This window comes from Colobus angolensis, unplaced genomic scaffold, assembly GCF_000951035.1.
Source record: "Colobus angolensis palliatus isolate OR3802 unplaced genomic scaffold, Cang.pa_1.0 Scaffold32, whole genome shotgun sequence".
Taxonomy (NCBI): Eukaryota; Metazoa; Chordata; class Mammalia; order Primates; family Cercopithecidae; genus Colobus; species Colobus angolensis.
The window spans coordinates 654,164-667,515 of NW_012116488.1; the positions used below are offsets into that span (position 1 = coordinate 654,164).

Sequence of the window (13,352 nt, forward strand, 5' to 3'; positions counted from 1 at the left end):
CACCGTGGCCCCCGCGGGCGGCGCGCCGGGGCCCTGGGTGAGCACCAGGCCCACCCCCGCCGTGCTGCTGAAGTAATCCTCCGACCAGTTGGAGGTGCCTGTGGGGAGGACGGAGGGGGCGCTGGGGCGCCGGCTCCCACAGGCCTCTCCGCAGCCCGCTCGGCGCCAGGCCCGGCTGCGGTTTGGGGACGGCTGGCAGCTGGTCCCCTCCACTGTCCTCAGACCCCAGCCGGGAAGCGGGAGGGACAGCTGGTCGCGGAGGAACTCCAGCCTCATCCCGCGGCGCCAGGCGTCCTGACTCGGTGTTCTGGGGCCCTGCGGGGCCGGGTGACCGGCGGGTGGCCTGGTTCCCGGACCTCCATGGAGACCCCGTCCCCCTTCAGCGGCAGCCCCTCTGTCCTGAGCTGTCCACGCCGGTCACAAAGCCACTGCCTCCCTGGCCCGTGCCTGGCCACCCTGGGGCCCGCCCGCCCGCCCGCCCGCCGTGGTCTGCTGGCGCTCACCTATGTAGGCTGCCTTCTCCGTGACCATGAACTTGCTGTGGTTCACCCTGCTGAACGGGATGCTGGAGTGATTCCCCACCGGCACGATGAAGACTTTCTTGGGGGAGCAGAGGCAGCGCGTCAGGAAGGGCGGGAGGAGGGCGCCTTCCCCACGCCCACGCCCGGCTGGGAGCGCGCCCTCACCACGTCCACGGAGACGTTGGCCGCGGGGTTGCTGAGCGCCTGCAGGGACCGCAGGTAGGGGAACATGGTGGGGTCCGTGTTGAGTCCGCAGCCGACCAGCAGGCGCACGCGCACGCCCTTGCCGAAGGCTGCCGCCCGCAGCGCGTTGTCCAGCACCGGCCAGTACCTTGGGGTGGAGAGAGGCCGGGCTCTGCTTACAAGCCCTGGGCCCGGCAGGGGTCCCAGCAGGAGGGGACGTGCCCAGGAGCTGCCCATCAGCAGAGCAGGCTGCCCGCCTCCCGCTCAGACCTACCTGCGGGGGTGGCTGAAGCGCGTGGTAGGGAAATACTCCATCACGGAGGCATAGATGAACTCCTGGGCGCTCCCCATCACCGCCAACAGCGCCTCCAGGTCAGGGGTGCGGCCCTGGGGACAGAGTGCCGGCGGCGATGCCTGTGACGGGAGAGGGGTCCCTGAAGGCTCTGCCAGCCCAGCCCATCCTGGACTTGTGACCCCACCATGCACCGCCCAAGAGGCCCCACGTGGTGGTGGAGGGATGGGGCCCAGGTGCCTGGAAACCTGACGAAAAAAGGGGTCGGTTCAACAGGGGTCCTGGGGACTGGCTGAGGCCTGGCGGAGCGCGGGGAAGCAGCTGGACCACCCTGGGCTCCAGGCTGGATTGACCTCCCAGAAACAGTTCCTGGTCATGGGGACGCTTCTCCACTCCCTTCAGGGTGCCAACCCCCCCCCCCCGCCCCATCTAGGGAGATTTCCCTTGTTCTGATACAGCCTCTACTGCAGACCAGTCCCTGGGCTGGCTGGGGGGCTGTCCACCCCCACTCCCGTCGGCTCATAAAGGAGAATCTGCCCACCCCTCACTCTTCCCTTCCTTCCCCACAGAGCAAGTGGGGTTCCCCTCCCTCTCCAGCGCCCAGCTAAGCCCCTTGGCCTCTTCCAGGAGTCTGGAGACTCCCAGGGCCTCAGGGCCTCCCATCACCTCCTAGGCAGCCTGTTTCCCAGGGATGGTGCTGACCAGCTGTCCTCCTGGAGCCAAGCCTGCCTCCAGGCACAGCCCAGAGCCTGCTGATGCCAGCCTGCTGCTCACCCCAGGGCCACAGTCCCACCCATGGTGCTGGCTGCCTGAAGACCCAGCTGATGCTGCTGGTGTCTGCAGGGCCAGCCCAGAGGGCTCCCTGTGGGTCTGGCCAGCCAGGGGAGAACAGGGGCCTCTGATGGGCTCCTTCTCAATCCGTCTTACTGAGAAGTAGGCAGTGGTGGGCACCCCATCAAAGAGGCCCTGGAAGGGCTGGAAACGGTTGATATGAGATGAGAAGTTCTGAGGCCAGGTTTTGGGGAGGACAGCCTTGGGCACCCCCAGCACCCAGTAGGTCTGGAAGGTCTTCTCCAGGTCTTGGGCCAGGTAGCTGCAGTTATAGATGACAGCACCAAGCTCCTTCACCTGCAGGGACCAAAGTCAGGCGCTGTGGGAGAAAAACTGCTCTGTGGGGCCTCCACCCCACTCCACCCAGGCCAGGGATGCTGGGGCAGGCACAGCCCCTGCCCCACGGGGCCCCATTTGTGGGAAGCATTGCCTGTAGGAACCTATGAGTGTGCTGCTGGGAGGAGTGCCCAGCGGGTCCCTGTGGTTTTGAACATTGTATTGCAATGATCAAAGCAATACGTGTTTATTACAAAAACAATAGAAAATGCATCAAGGCATTAAGAACGGGATCATTCTTAATACCACTGTCAAGTGATAACCAGGCTTGCCTTTGCCATGACCATTCTGACACATTTTTCATGCATTGCTTTTCCTAAAAAGGTGTGTGTTTTGTAATCTGCATGTTTCCCTGGATAATGTGACTTGAACATCTTTCCAGGTCATTAATGTGATTCCACAGCATGAGTTCAGTGACTGTGTAGAATTCCATCATTTATTAGCCCAGTCTCCAGTTGTTTCTGCCATGGTGACATTGTAAACAGTGCTACACGACTTTCTCCAGATGCACTGAGATGTCAGGCCAGGTCCCCAGAGTTCAGGAGGGGAAGAGCTTCAGGCGGGCCTCCTGTGTTAGGGCCCTGGCACTCACCTGCGTCAGGGACCGCCAGTCCATGTTGGCACTGCCCATGTATATGTGCCGTCCATCCACAACCCAGAATTTGGAGTGCAAAACGCCCCTGGTGAGCCGCCCCATGGGCACCCGTCGTACCTGGGCACCTGGTGGAGAGTTCAGGCAATGGGATGGACTAGGTCTTGCGAAACGCCAGCTTCATGGTGAGCCTGGCCCCAAGCTTGTGACAGTGGGGTTGACTTGGATGTCCCCACAACAGTCCCTACTAAGCTGCTGCTGTCCTCATCCCCATTTTATAGGTGAGGACACTGAGGGATAGACTGGCCCAGGATCCCTCTGGGCAGCTCAGCTCCAGAGCCTGCCTTTGTGGTGACTGCCCATGGCCTCTTGCTCCCCAGCCAGAGGTCCCAGCCTGAGCCTCCAGCCAGGGGTCAGAGCTGCGGGGCTCAGCAGGGCTCCGAGGCCACCCATGCTCTGCCCTGTGGAAAATGGCACTTTTGGTTCCTTGGAACCAGCCCTATGCCCAGGTGAAGCTGACTCAAAGGACCTCGGAGCCCTGGGTCCTGCCCTCCTGGGGTGTCCTAAGGAAGCCCAGGACACCTTTCCCACCCCCGCCCCTTTTCCTTGTCCCGTGGTGCCAGCCAGACAGCTCATGCCTGACGCTAGGGCAGTGGGGCCCAGCATGGTGCAGGTACCCACCTCGGGCAGCCAGGACCTGCAGGTCGGTGGACTTCCTGGCCAGTGTTGGGCTGCTGGTGGCCACAGCCAAGGAAACGTTCCTGCCCAGCAGCTGCTGCAGCTTCTGCAGAAGGGCCTCTCCCTGCAGGGCCCGGCCAGCCATGAGCGCTGCCCTCAGGCTGCCCGCTCCTCCGCACCCCCACTAGGACCCATGCCCTCCTCAGGAGGCCCACCTGTGACTGCCCACAGCTCAAGGTCAGGTCAAGTATATGGATGACCCTTGGTTGAGAGCCAAACTGCACCAGCACAGTCTGAGTGTTTAGTCACCCAGAGGCCCAGCTCCTTGACACCTCTGCCCTTAGAGCCCCCGAGGGAGTGGCCTAATCCCTGCTCCATGCTAGACCCTACCACCGAGTTGAGCCCCCGGGCCTGGTGCCCGAGACCCCTGCATAGATGGGCAGCCTGACTTGCTGTGTTTCCAGCACCAGGATGCGGTGGGGTCAGGGCGGGGCGCACCAGCTGGGAAGATGAGTCGTTGACCCCAATGTCGGGCCCTGTGAGGGACCAGTAGTATGAAGCCACGTGGACGCTCTCCTGGGCAGTGTCCAGCAGCTGCAGCCAGGCCTGGCCCAGAGGCTGGGCGGAGGGGCTGCCGGCTGCAGATGGCAGGTCCTGGGGGATGCTTTCCACAAGGACAAGCCTGTGGAGAGAGCCACACTGGGCTCAGTATGGGTGCGGGAGCCCCCAACCCGCCTCACATCACCTGCCCCATCCCGCTGCCAAGCCAGAGCAACTGTTGCTCAGGTGGCCCCTGGGATGAGCTCAGGCCAAGTGTGCAGGGTAAGGGTTTAAGGTATAGGCAACAAAACAGACTGGGCAGGGTGGGCCTGAGCCCAGCATGCTGCTGGGGCGGAACACCCAGGAGCACGTTGGGAAGGAGCCTGAGAGGGGCTGCCTGGTCCAGAGCAGGTTAGACCAGGGGGTCCTGGCCCCACCCAACCCTGCGGCACTGCCCACAGGGAGCAGCTGCTCCTGAAGCCGGGAAGAGGAGAGCAGAGCGGTGGAGTCTGGAGTCTGGGGTGCCCTCCTGGTGTGGAAGCTCTTGGTGGCGGCCAGAGCTGGCCTGGAAGGGAAAGGCTGGGCCAGGGGCAGGCGAGATCCCATTTCCAGGGAATGTGTGCAAGATGGCCCAACAGGTTCCTCCAGGGCAGTCCTGCGATTCCGGGACCCCAACCGCAGGGAAAGAAGGGTGGGAGGGAAGGCTGAGGGGCGGGAGGGGACAGTGACACTACCCTCCAGGAGTGGAAAGACTGAGGGGGTGAGCCTCTGAAAGGCAGTGTTTTCCAGCCTGTCAGATCCCCCGGGTGGCAGCCTTTGTTTGCTGCAAAAAGCACCACACGCCTGCCCCGTCCCCAGCCCCCACTCCAGCTCATATGGTTGTGGCCCTCCCTGGTGACCTGCACCTTCCTAGAGGAGCTGGTAGAGGGCCGCCCTTATCTCATGGGCAGATCCAAGGGCAGAAACACAGGCAGCAGCCCCAAACGGAGACCCGCCCCCGCAGGCCTCCATGGGCTCACTTACCGGCAGGAGTCCCTCTGCTTCCCGGCCTCCGCTTCCAGGGGCTCCAAAGCTGGGCTGGAACCATGCCCCCAGGACCTGGGCACGTCCTTGGGCTGCACCTGGTCCCAGGTGGGAGGACGGGGCACTTGCCACAGGAGGTAGGTAAGAGCCATGGAGCCCAGCCACAGCATAGCCAGCGCTCCCAGGACCTGCAACTGGATGGGGCAGCACCCGCAGGGTCACCAGGACAGGTGGGGGATTGACTTCTGGCTGGGCCACCATGGCCCCTCCAGTGCTGAGACAGAGACCATCTTGACTTCCCTGCAGCTGTGCTGCCGCTGGGGTGGGACTAGGGTGGACGAGGGAGAGGGGAGGGTGATACAGAGAAGGGCCCCAGCCCAGGGTGGTGGCGGGGGTCGGGGGGCCTGCCGCCCACTCTGCAATGCTGTGGCTCGTGGTGACTGGCTCTTCCCAGCACCTCCAGCGGGGGGATAAAGGGAAGGTCTGGAAGCAGCCCAGGGAGGCTTGCCTTGCCCACCGGTCAGGGCATCTCTGCTCCCCTCCTTGAGGGTGGAGGCCCCCTCAAGGCTGCTTGTGTCCTCTCCACTCTGGCTCACAGCTTCTGAAAGGCCACTGATCCCAGCCACCTCCTCCCTGGGGCCCCCCAGTCCTACCGTGCCAGCCTCTCTGTCCCACAGGCGGCGGGGCGGCATGGAGCACGGCCACATGGGGGTCACTGCTGCTCTCCGAAGAGGCTTCAGCGTCTGCACAGGGCAGCCTGGCATCACCAGCAGCTCCAGCCCCGCCCAGAACTGCCCCTCAGTGCCTGGGCAGCTAGGCACTGGAGACACCCCTGCACAGCACCCACATAAGGCCCCAAAAGCCCCCCACTCATGCCCGAGGTCACACCCTGGATGTTGGGGGTATGCTTTCCACAAGGACAAGCCGTGTGGGTGTTGGAGCCTGCAGCCGGCCACATGTCACCTGCCCTGTCCCCCTGGCCAAGCCGGAGGGACTGCTGCTAAGGCGGTCCCCAGGGCTGAGGCTGGGCCGAGCGTGCAGGGCGGGGTGGGCGTCTGTGCCTGGTCACATGCCCCGGCTTTCTGTGTCTCCCCATTCAGGGTCTCCCACTCAGGGATGCTCAGTGAGTATCTAGGTATTTGTGTCTCAGTTCCCTGTTTCAACCACGACTGAAACTGTCTGAAAGCCCCATTTCTGCTTTTGTCGCTTGGTCCTCTTATTGCTGGCCTATAAATAACTGCTTCCCTCCTGGGCTGGGCTCCTGTCTTGGTCCCACGACAGCCCCTCCTGAGAGCCACAGGTCAGAGGGGTCAACTGGGCAGCACCCCGGCTGGAGAGGCTAGGCATGGAGAGGGCAGAGATGGCGACGGAGTGAGACCCCTGCCCTGCTGGGGGAGGGGGTTGTCCTCTGCTACAGGGACTCGCCTTGTCTCCTCAGAGCGGTCACCCCCTAAGGAGCTGGGAGCCAGGCCATCTGGGCCCCGTGGCATATGGGCTCCCACCCCCAATCCCACCCCCAAAGCAAGCAGTCAGGCTGCCCCAGGTGCCACGATGAGGAAGGGTGCCTCACAAATACACAGGCGCCCTCCCCGGGTGCAGGGGGGGTCTGTGCCCAGCGTGGACACCTGGCTGGCCAGCCTCTGACTGAGACATCCACCAGGACAGGAGCTGGCTGGGCCCTGGCCGGGATGGGGAGGTCTCCAAGGTTAGGGGCCTGGGCCTGGGCAGTGCTGAGTGCCTGTGTCTGCAGCCAGGCTGGGCGCTGGGACCCAGGGGCTCTGTGGGTTGGCTGTCCACCCAGGAGCAGCCAGCTCGGCCTCCAGGCCACTGGGGTTCGTCTAGGCTGTCCTCCCACGGGTCAGAGATGAGGCCTTTGAGAACCTGGCCTGCCTCAGCATGGGGTGGGAACGCCACAGGAGTCGGGCCTGGGCTGTGTCTGCCCTAGAGACCAAGCATTATGGGAGACTGGGAAGGAGCATAAACCAAGTGTGGGGATGGGGACTCAGGCCACGTCACTGAGGCCCAACTCCCCCCACACCGGGGTGTCCTGCAGAGGTGGGTCGGGTGCCGCCCCCCACCCCAGAGCTGAACTCTGGGGGGTGCTCCCCCCACCACGCAGAGGGGACCTCAGGGTGCCTGCCATGTCCCCACTGTCCCCAGGGATTCAGGGCCCAGCATCCGGCCTTTGCCCTCCCCCACTAACTGTCAGAGAGAAAACACAGAATCCTGGGCTGTGGCTGGGCAATGAGAGGAAACATGGAATCCTGGGCTGTGGCTGGGCAACAAGGTGCCAGGGCCATCCTTGGACAGCTGCTCCCCACCCTCCCTGCCCTCACCAGAGAGGGCCTTGCTCCCTTAAATGCTCCAGGCAGACAGGCAGCTCAGAGCACAGAGGCCCTGCCTCTTGCAGGCCCCATCTCAGACTTGGAGTCCGTCCAAGGCCCCTCCCAGGACTACAGACCCCAGAGTGCCTCACCACCTCCTCTTGCAATGGCACCTGGGAGGCCCGCAAGCCAGGTTGGCTCGAACTGAGAGACCCCTGCAGAGTAGGGCTCTAGCCCCCTAGTCCCATGGTAGATAGCGTAAGACCCTGCAGGCATCAGAGGTCATGGCTGAAGGTGCCAGATTTTCTGCCCTGCAGGGCATTAGGCAGGGCTGCCAGTCCCAGGCAGAGGTAGAGGGCCCAGCTGTCACCTGGCTGGGTATCACCCAGCTGCACGGACTGGGGAAGGAGCCAGTCATCTACAGGACTAGCTGGAGGCTGCGTGACTCTCTGGACCTGGGGTTGCTGGGAGGCTGAGGCCATAGGGAGGCAGACAGCAGCCCTTTCCCCAGGCCTGGCTTTTCTCATCTGCCCTGGCCTCATTGGTACATACCTCTGGGGGTCCTGCCTTGGTGTCCATCCTGATTCCAGCCGCAGACTGCAGGCCCTCAGCTCACGGGGCAGGCTTGGTGCTGCCTGTGCTCCACACCAACCTCCTCCTCTCTGCAGCTCGCTGCTTCCCCTTCCAGCTACTTCCTCTTTGTCCTGAGAGGCCCCCTCTCATCCGAGACAGAAACAGACGGCTGGAGCTGGGTGGGCGGGCTAGAGGGTGGGGCTGAGAACCTTCACCTCCAGGAAAAATCTACACCCCACTCCCTCAAGGTAGAGGCCCTCCAGTTACAGGCCTACGAATCAGTCAAGCTCAGCTACAGGCCACAGAGACCTAAGGAACAGTGGCTTCAGCAAGGTCGTTCTTTACTCTCGAACACTAAGCAGGTCCAGGGGCTGGCAGGCTAGAGATAGCCTTGCTAGAGATGATGGCATTGCTCCACTGCCACTGGGAGCCCGGCCCCTCCAGTTTTCAGACCCCAGTCCCTAGGATCCCTGCCTTCATGGCCTCACAATGGCTGCTGGAGCTCAGCCATTGCCTCTGTGTTCTTAGCAGAGAATAAGGGACATCTCAGAGGAGACTTCCTGGAAGTCCCACAGGGCACTTCCACTTATCTGTGATCTGGGACTTGATCTAGAACTTGGTCATGTGGCTACACTTAGCTGCAAGGGAGGCTGAGCAGTGGAGGTAACTAGGGTCTTTATCCTGGAGAACGAAGCTGGGGCCGCTCGCTGGCATATCTGAAAAGGTAGGCTTGGATAGAGGCTCCTAGCAAGGGGCTCTGCCTCCCACTCCCTACCCCTGACTGGGGTCCCTGAGTAGGGTCTGGGACCTTGAGAACACCCCTACTTTTCAGTGCGGTCTGGGTGTCCACCCTGGCTCCTCCTTGTAAGGCCTATGTAGGGCAGGGGTCCAGGGTGCTGGCCTCAGGGTGCCTGCAGGACACCTGTCAGCAGGGTGCAGTTCCCAAGGGTGGGGCCTGTCAGATGCACCCCTGGGGCCAGTTTGGGTGCGCCAGGAAGTGAATGGGGAAGAGATCCAGCCTCCCCCAGCCCCTCCCAGATTGCCCTTCACCTTCTTGCTGCTCCAATTTGGCCTTGGGGTCAGTCCTTACCTCCCGGCCATGGTTGGGGAGCCTCTGCTCTCTGGCTGGGTTGCTGGATGCCTGAATGCAGCTGTGCCCCAGGCATGCCCCCGAGGGTTGGGTCCTCCAGGGACTCTGGGTGGGGGTTATTCTGGGTATGGGGAGGGGCAGCCAGGTGGACCCTGCTGTGACATTTGCAGGGCTGGGGCATGAGTATGAAGGGAGGCTGCCTTCCCCGCCCTCAAGCTAAAGGCAGTTAAACAGAATAGATTCTCTTCTTTTTTTTTTTTTTTCCTTTGAGAGAAGTTTTGCTCTTGTACCCCAGGTTTGAGTGCAATGGTTTTATCTCGGCTCACTGCAAACTCCACCTCCCGGGTTCAAACGATTCTCCTACCTCTGCCTCCCGAGTAGCTGGGATTAAGGTGCCTGCCACCACGCCCGGCTAATTTTTGTATTTTTTAGTAGAGACAGGATTTCACCATGTTGGTCAGGCTGGTCTCGAACTCCTGACCTCAGATGATCTGCCCGCCTTGGCCTCCCAAAATGCAGGGATTACAGGCATAAGCCACCGCGCTCAGTCTCTTCTGTCTTGACAACAATGGTGTGCGAGGGCCTGGAAGGCCAGGCACAGGTGGAGGACCCCAGGGCTCCTTGGAGTGCTCTCAGAAGTCCTTGCAGGAGGGCCAGCCCCAGCCAGCCCCTCTCTGATTTTCCCACCTCGTGAGGGGCCTCAATGAGCCCACATGCTACACCCAGCCCGTGGGTCCAAGCTCATCTGCAGCCCCAGAAAACCACCTCGTCGCCGCCCCTGGCTGCCCCTCAGGCCAGCAGGACTGGGTACAGCTCCGGCAGCTCCACCTTGGGAGGATGGATCCAGGCTTGGTGACATTTAAGCAGGGAGTCCTGGGCCTTGGGCTCAGGGTTCGGCTGACTGTCCTCTTGGCCCCTCAGGCTGCGTACCCTGGAAGAAAGATTGAGGCTGGAAGGGGCCTCTAGACTCAGAGCCCAGGGCAGGCCCCTCAGTGGCTCTGAGGCTGGCTGTGTGGCCAGGACCCACCTGAGGGCAGCTCCTTGCTGGCTCTGCTCCCTCTGCTGCAGGCCCCGCCCTGAGGTCTAGGGCCCTTGGGTCCCATGGGGTGCAGGGAGGGACTTTGGGGATTTCCCATGAAGCAAAACACTTTTTCTTTAATTTCCTTTGTTATTTCAAAACTTATCTTTGTGGGAAAATACGACTCATTATTTGTCAGCAGAGCTAAGGTGTTTTTTCTTTTTACCCCAAATCAGTACAGACTGTCAGAGCAGGCTTGTGGGAGCACTTAAACCCCGCCGTAAGCGCATCAGACACGCCTCACCTCATGAAGCGATGTCCTGATAAGCCCATCATAAATGGAAGCTGAAAATAGTCTAAGTTGATAATGAAGAAAAAAAGAGAGACAAGCCAAATAACCAAAACCAGAAACAAAAAAGAGACATTACAACTGATATTACAGAAATACCAAAGATCACCAGAGACTGCCTGAGAAATTAGACACTCACAGACTGGAAACCTGGAGGAAGTGGAGACATCCCTGGGCACACGCAGCCTGCCGAGACTGAATCAGGAAGAAACAGAAAACCCGAACAGATCGATAAGGAGTAATGAGATTGGAACAGTAATAAAAATCTCCCAACAACACCACCGGGCCAAATCTCCCAACAACAACATCTGGCCTACAGACCAGATGGCTTTACTACTAAATTCTACCAAACTTACAAAAAAGAACTAATACCATTTCTCCTTAAACTGTTCCAAAAAAACTGAAGAGGAGGAAATTCTCTCTAACCCACTCTATGAGGCCAGCATTACCCTGATACTCAAACCAGGCAAAAACACAACAACAAAAAAGAAAACTACAGGTCAAGATTCCTAATGAATAGATACACAAAAATCCTCAACAAAATACTAGCAAATTGAATCTAATAGCACATTAAAAGATAATACATTATGACTAAGTGGGATTTATCCTGGGGATGCAAGGATAGTTCAACGTATACAAATCAATACATGCAATATGTCAAATCCACAGATTGAAGGACAAAAACCGTATGATCATCTCAATAGATGCAGAGAAAGCATGTGATAAAATTCAACACCCTGCTTCATGATAAAAACTCCCAGCAGGCTGGGCAAGGTGACTCACGCCTGCAATCCCAGAGTTTTGGGAGGCCAAGGTGGGAGAATCTCTCCAGACCAGGAGTTTGAGACCAGCCTGCACAATACAGTGAGACCCTGTTGCTAAAAAAAATGTTTTTTTTTTTTTTTTTTTAAAATGTGACCAGGTGCAGTAGCTCATAATCCCAGCACTTTGGAAGGCTGAGGTGGGCAGATCACTTGAGGCCAGGAGTTTGAGACCAGCCTGGCCAACATGATGAAACCCCATCTCTACTAAAAATACAAAAATTAGGCCGGGCGCAGTGGCTCAAGCCTGTAGTCCCAGCACTTTGGGAGGCCGAGACGGGCAGATCACGAGGTCAGGAGATCGAGACCATCCTGGCTAATACGGTGAAACCCCGTCTCTACTAAAAAATACAAAAAACTAGCCAGGCGAGGTGGTGGGCACCTGTAGTCCCAGCTACTTGGGAGGCTGAGGCAGGAGAATGGCGTAAACCCGGGGGGCGGAGCTTGCAGTGAGCTGAGATCCGGCCACTGCACTCCAGCCTGGGCGGCAGAGCGAGACTCTGTCTCAAAAAAAAAAATACAAAAATTAGCTGGGCGTGGTGGCACATGCCTGTAATCCCAGGTACTCGGGAGACTGATGCAGGAGAATCACTTGAACCGGGGAGGCAGAGATTGCAGTGAGTCAATATGATGCCACTGCACTCCAGTCTGGGTGACAGAGCAAGACACTCTAAAAAATAAATAGGCCGGGCGCAGTGCCTCACGCCTGTAATCCCAGCACTTTGGGAGGCCAAGGCAACCGGATCACTTGAGGTCAGGAGTTTGAGAACAGCCTGGCCAATATGGCGAAACCCTATCTCTACTAAAAATACAAGCAATTAGCTGGGCCTGGTGGCAGGTGCCTGTAATCCCAGCGACTCGGGAGGCTGAGGCAGGAGAATCACTTGAACCCGGGAGGCAGAGGTTGCAGTGAACCGAGATCGTGCCACTGCAATCCTCCAGCTTGGGCGACAAAAGCGAAACTCAGTCTCGGAAAAAAAAAAAATCAGGCAAAAGATCTGAACAGACATTTCTCAAAAGACATACAAATGGCCAACAGGCATATGAGAAAAACCTCAGTATCACTAGTTACCAGGGAAATGCAGATCAAAACCACAATGAGGTAACATCTCGCCCCAGTTAGAATTGGTGTTATCTAGAAGACAAAAAATAAATGCTGGCAAGGATGCCGAGAAAAGGGAACTCTTACGCTCTGTTGGTGGGAATGTAAATTAGCGAAGCCATTATGGGGAACTGTATGGAAGTTTCTCGAAAAACTAAAAATAGAACTACCATACGATCCAGCAGTCCTACTACTGAGTATTTATCCAAAGGAAAGGAAATCAGTACATCAAAGGGATCCTTGCACTCCCATGCTTGTTGCAGTGCTACTCACACTAGCCAAGACATGGAATCAACCTGTCTACCAAAGGATGAATGGATAAAGAAAATGTGATATATACACATATCTATACACATATACACGTATATACACACACACACACACACAATGGAATACTATTTTGTCATGAAAAGAATGAAATCCTGTCATTTGCAGCAACATGGATGGAACTGGAGGTCATTATGTTAAGAGAAATAAGCCAAGTACAGAAAGACAAACATCACATGCTCTCACTCACAGGTGGGAGCGAAAAAAGTCGACCTCTGGAGGCAGAGGATGGAACGATAGATCCCAGAGCCTAGGAAGGCTGCGTGGGTGTGTGAGAAACAAACTCACCCATCCACACCCAAAGAATGGACTTAGAGACCCGGAGAAGAGCCAAAGTGAGACTTTTAATGACGGTCTTGCAAGATTGGGTGTCTGGTGGGCTGGCACACCCAGCACAGTTTCAACAAGCAATTTGTCCCCTAGTGCGCAGGTCCCTCCCCCGGTTCCTCATAGGCTGAGTACTATGGGGTCACGACATTCCTGGACGTCACCTATTGGTTGTTGGGCAGGGGCTTTAGGTGTTTTCTTTAGGGTTGTCTTGCTGCATTTTGTTGCAGCCCACAATGCATTGCAATCCTAGTTAGCTAAGGGGCTCTTCAAGTATTTGACTTATGACCTAAGTAGCTGGGCAGGCTCATAAGAACAGACAAAGTGAGCTATTTTACAGGCTAGTAAACTTTTATCTTAGACCAAACTTCTTTGGTTTGGCTGAGGGTAACTTAAGTAGGTGTGGGGGGCAGGGGCGACAAGCA

General features: G+C 58.4%; 1 protein-coding gene across 1 annotated transcript in view; it reads right to left on the reverse strand.

The window, feature by feature from the left end:
• The window catches only part of PLD4 (phospholipase D family, member 4), a 15,989-nt gene extending 7,969 nt beyond the window's left edge, over positions 1-8,020 (reverse strand). Inside the window, exons 1-11 of the mRNA XM_011951576.1 lie at positions 7,873-8,020; positions 5,650-5,739; positions 4,997-5,190; positions 3,932-4,115; positions 3,437-3,557; positions 2,756-2,883; positions 1,924-2,124; positions 979-1,118; positions 687-852; positions 504-600; positions 4-98 (exon numbers count right to left, since the gene is read on the reverse strand). Coding sequence (XP_011806966.1) covers positions 4-98; positions 504-600; positions 687-852; positions 979-1,118; positions 1,924-2,124; positions 2,756-2,883; positions 3,437-3,557; positions 3,932-4,115; positions 4,997-5,190; positions 5,650-5,739; positions 7,873-7,899 — 1,443 coding nt within the window. The 5' untranslated portion in view covers positions 7,900-8,020. The remainder of the gene's footprint in view (positions 1-3; positions 99-503; positions 601-686; positions 853-978; positions 1,119-1,923; positions 2,125-2,755; positions 2,884-3,436; positions 3,558-3,931; positions 4,116-4,996; positions 5,191-5,649; positions 5,740-7,872) is intronic.
• Between the last annotated feature and the right edge of the window lie 5,332 nt (positions 8,021-13,352).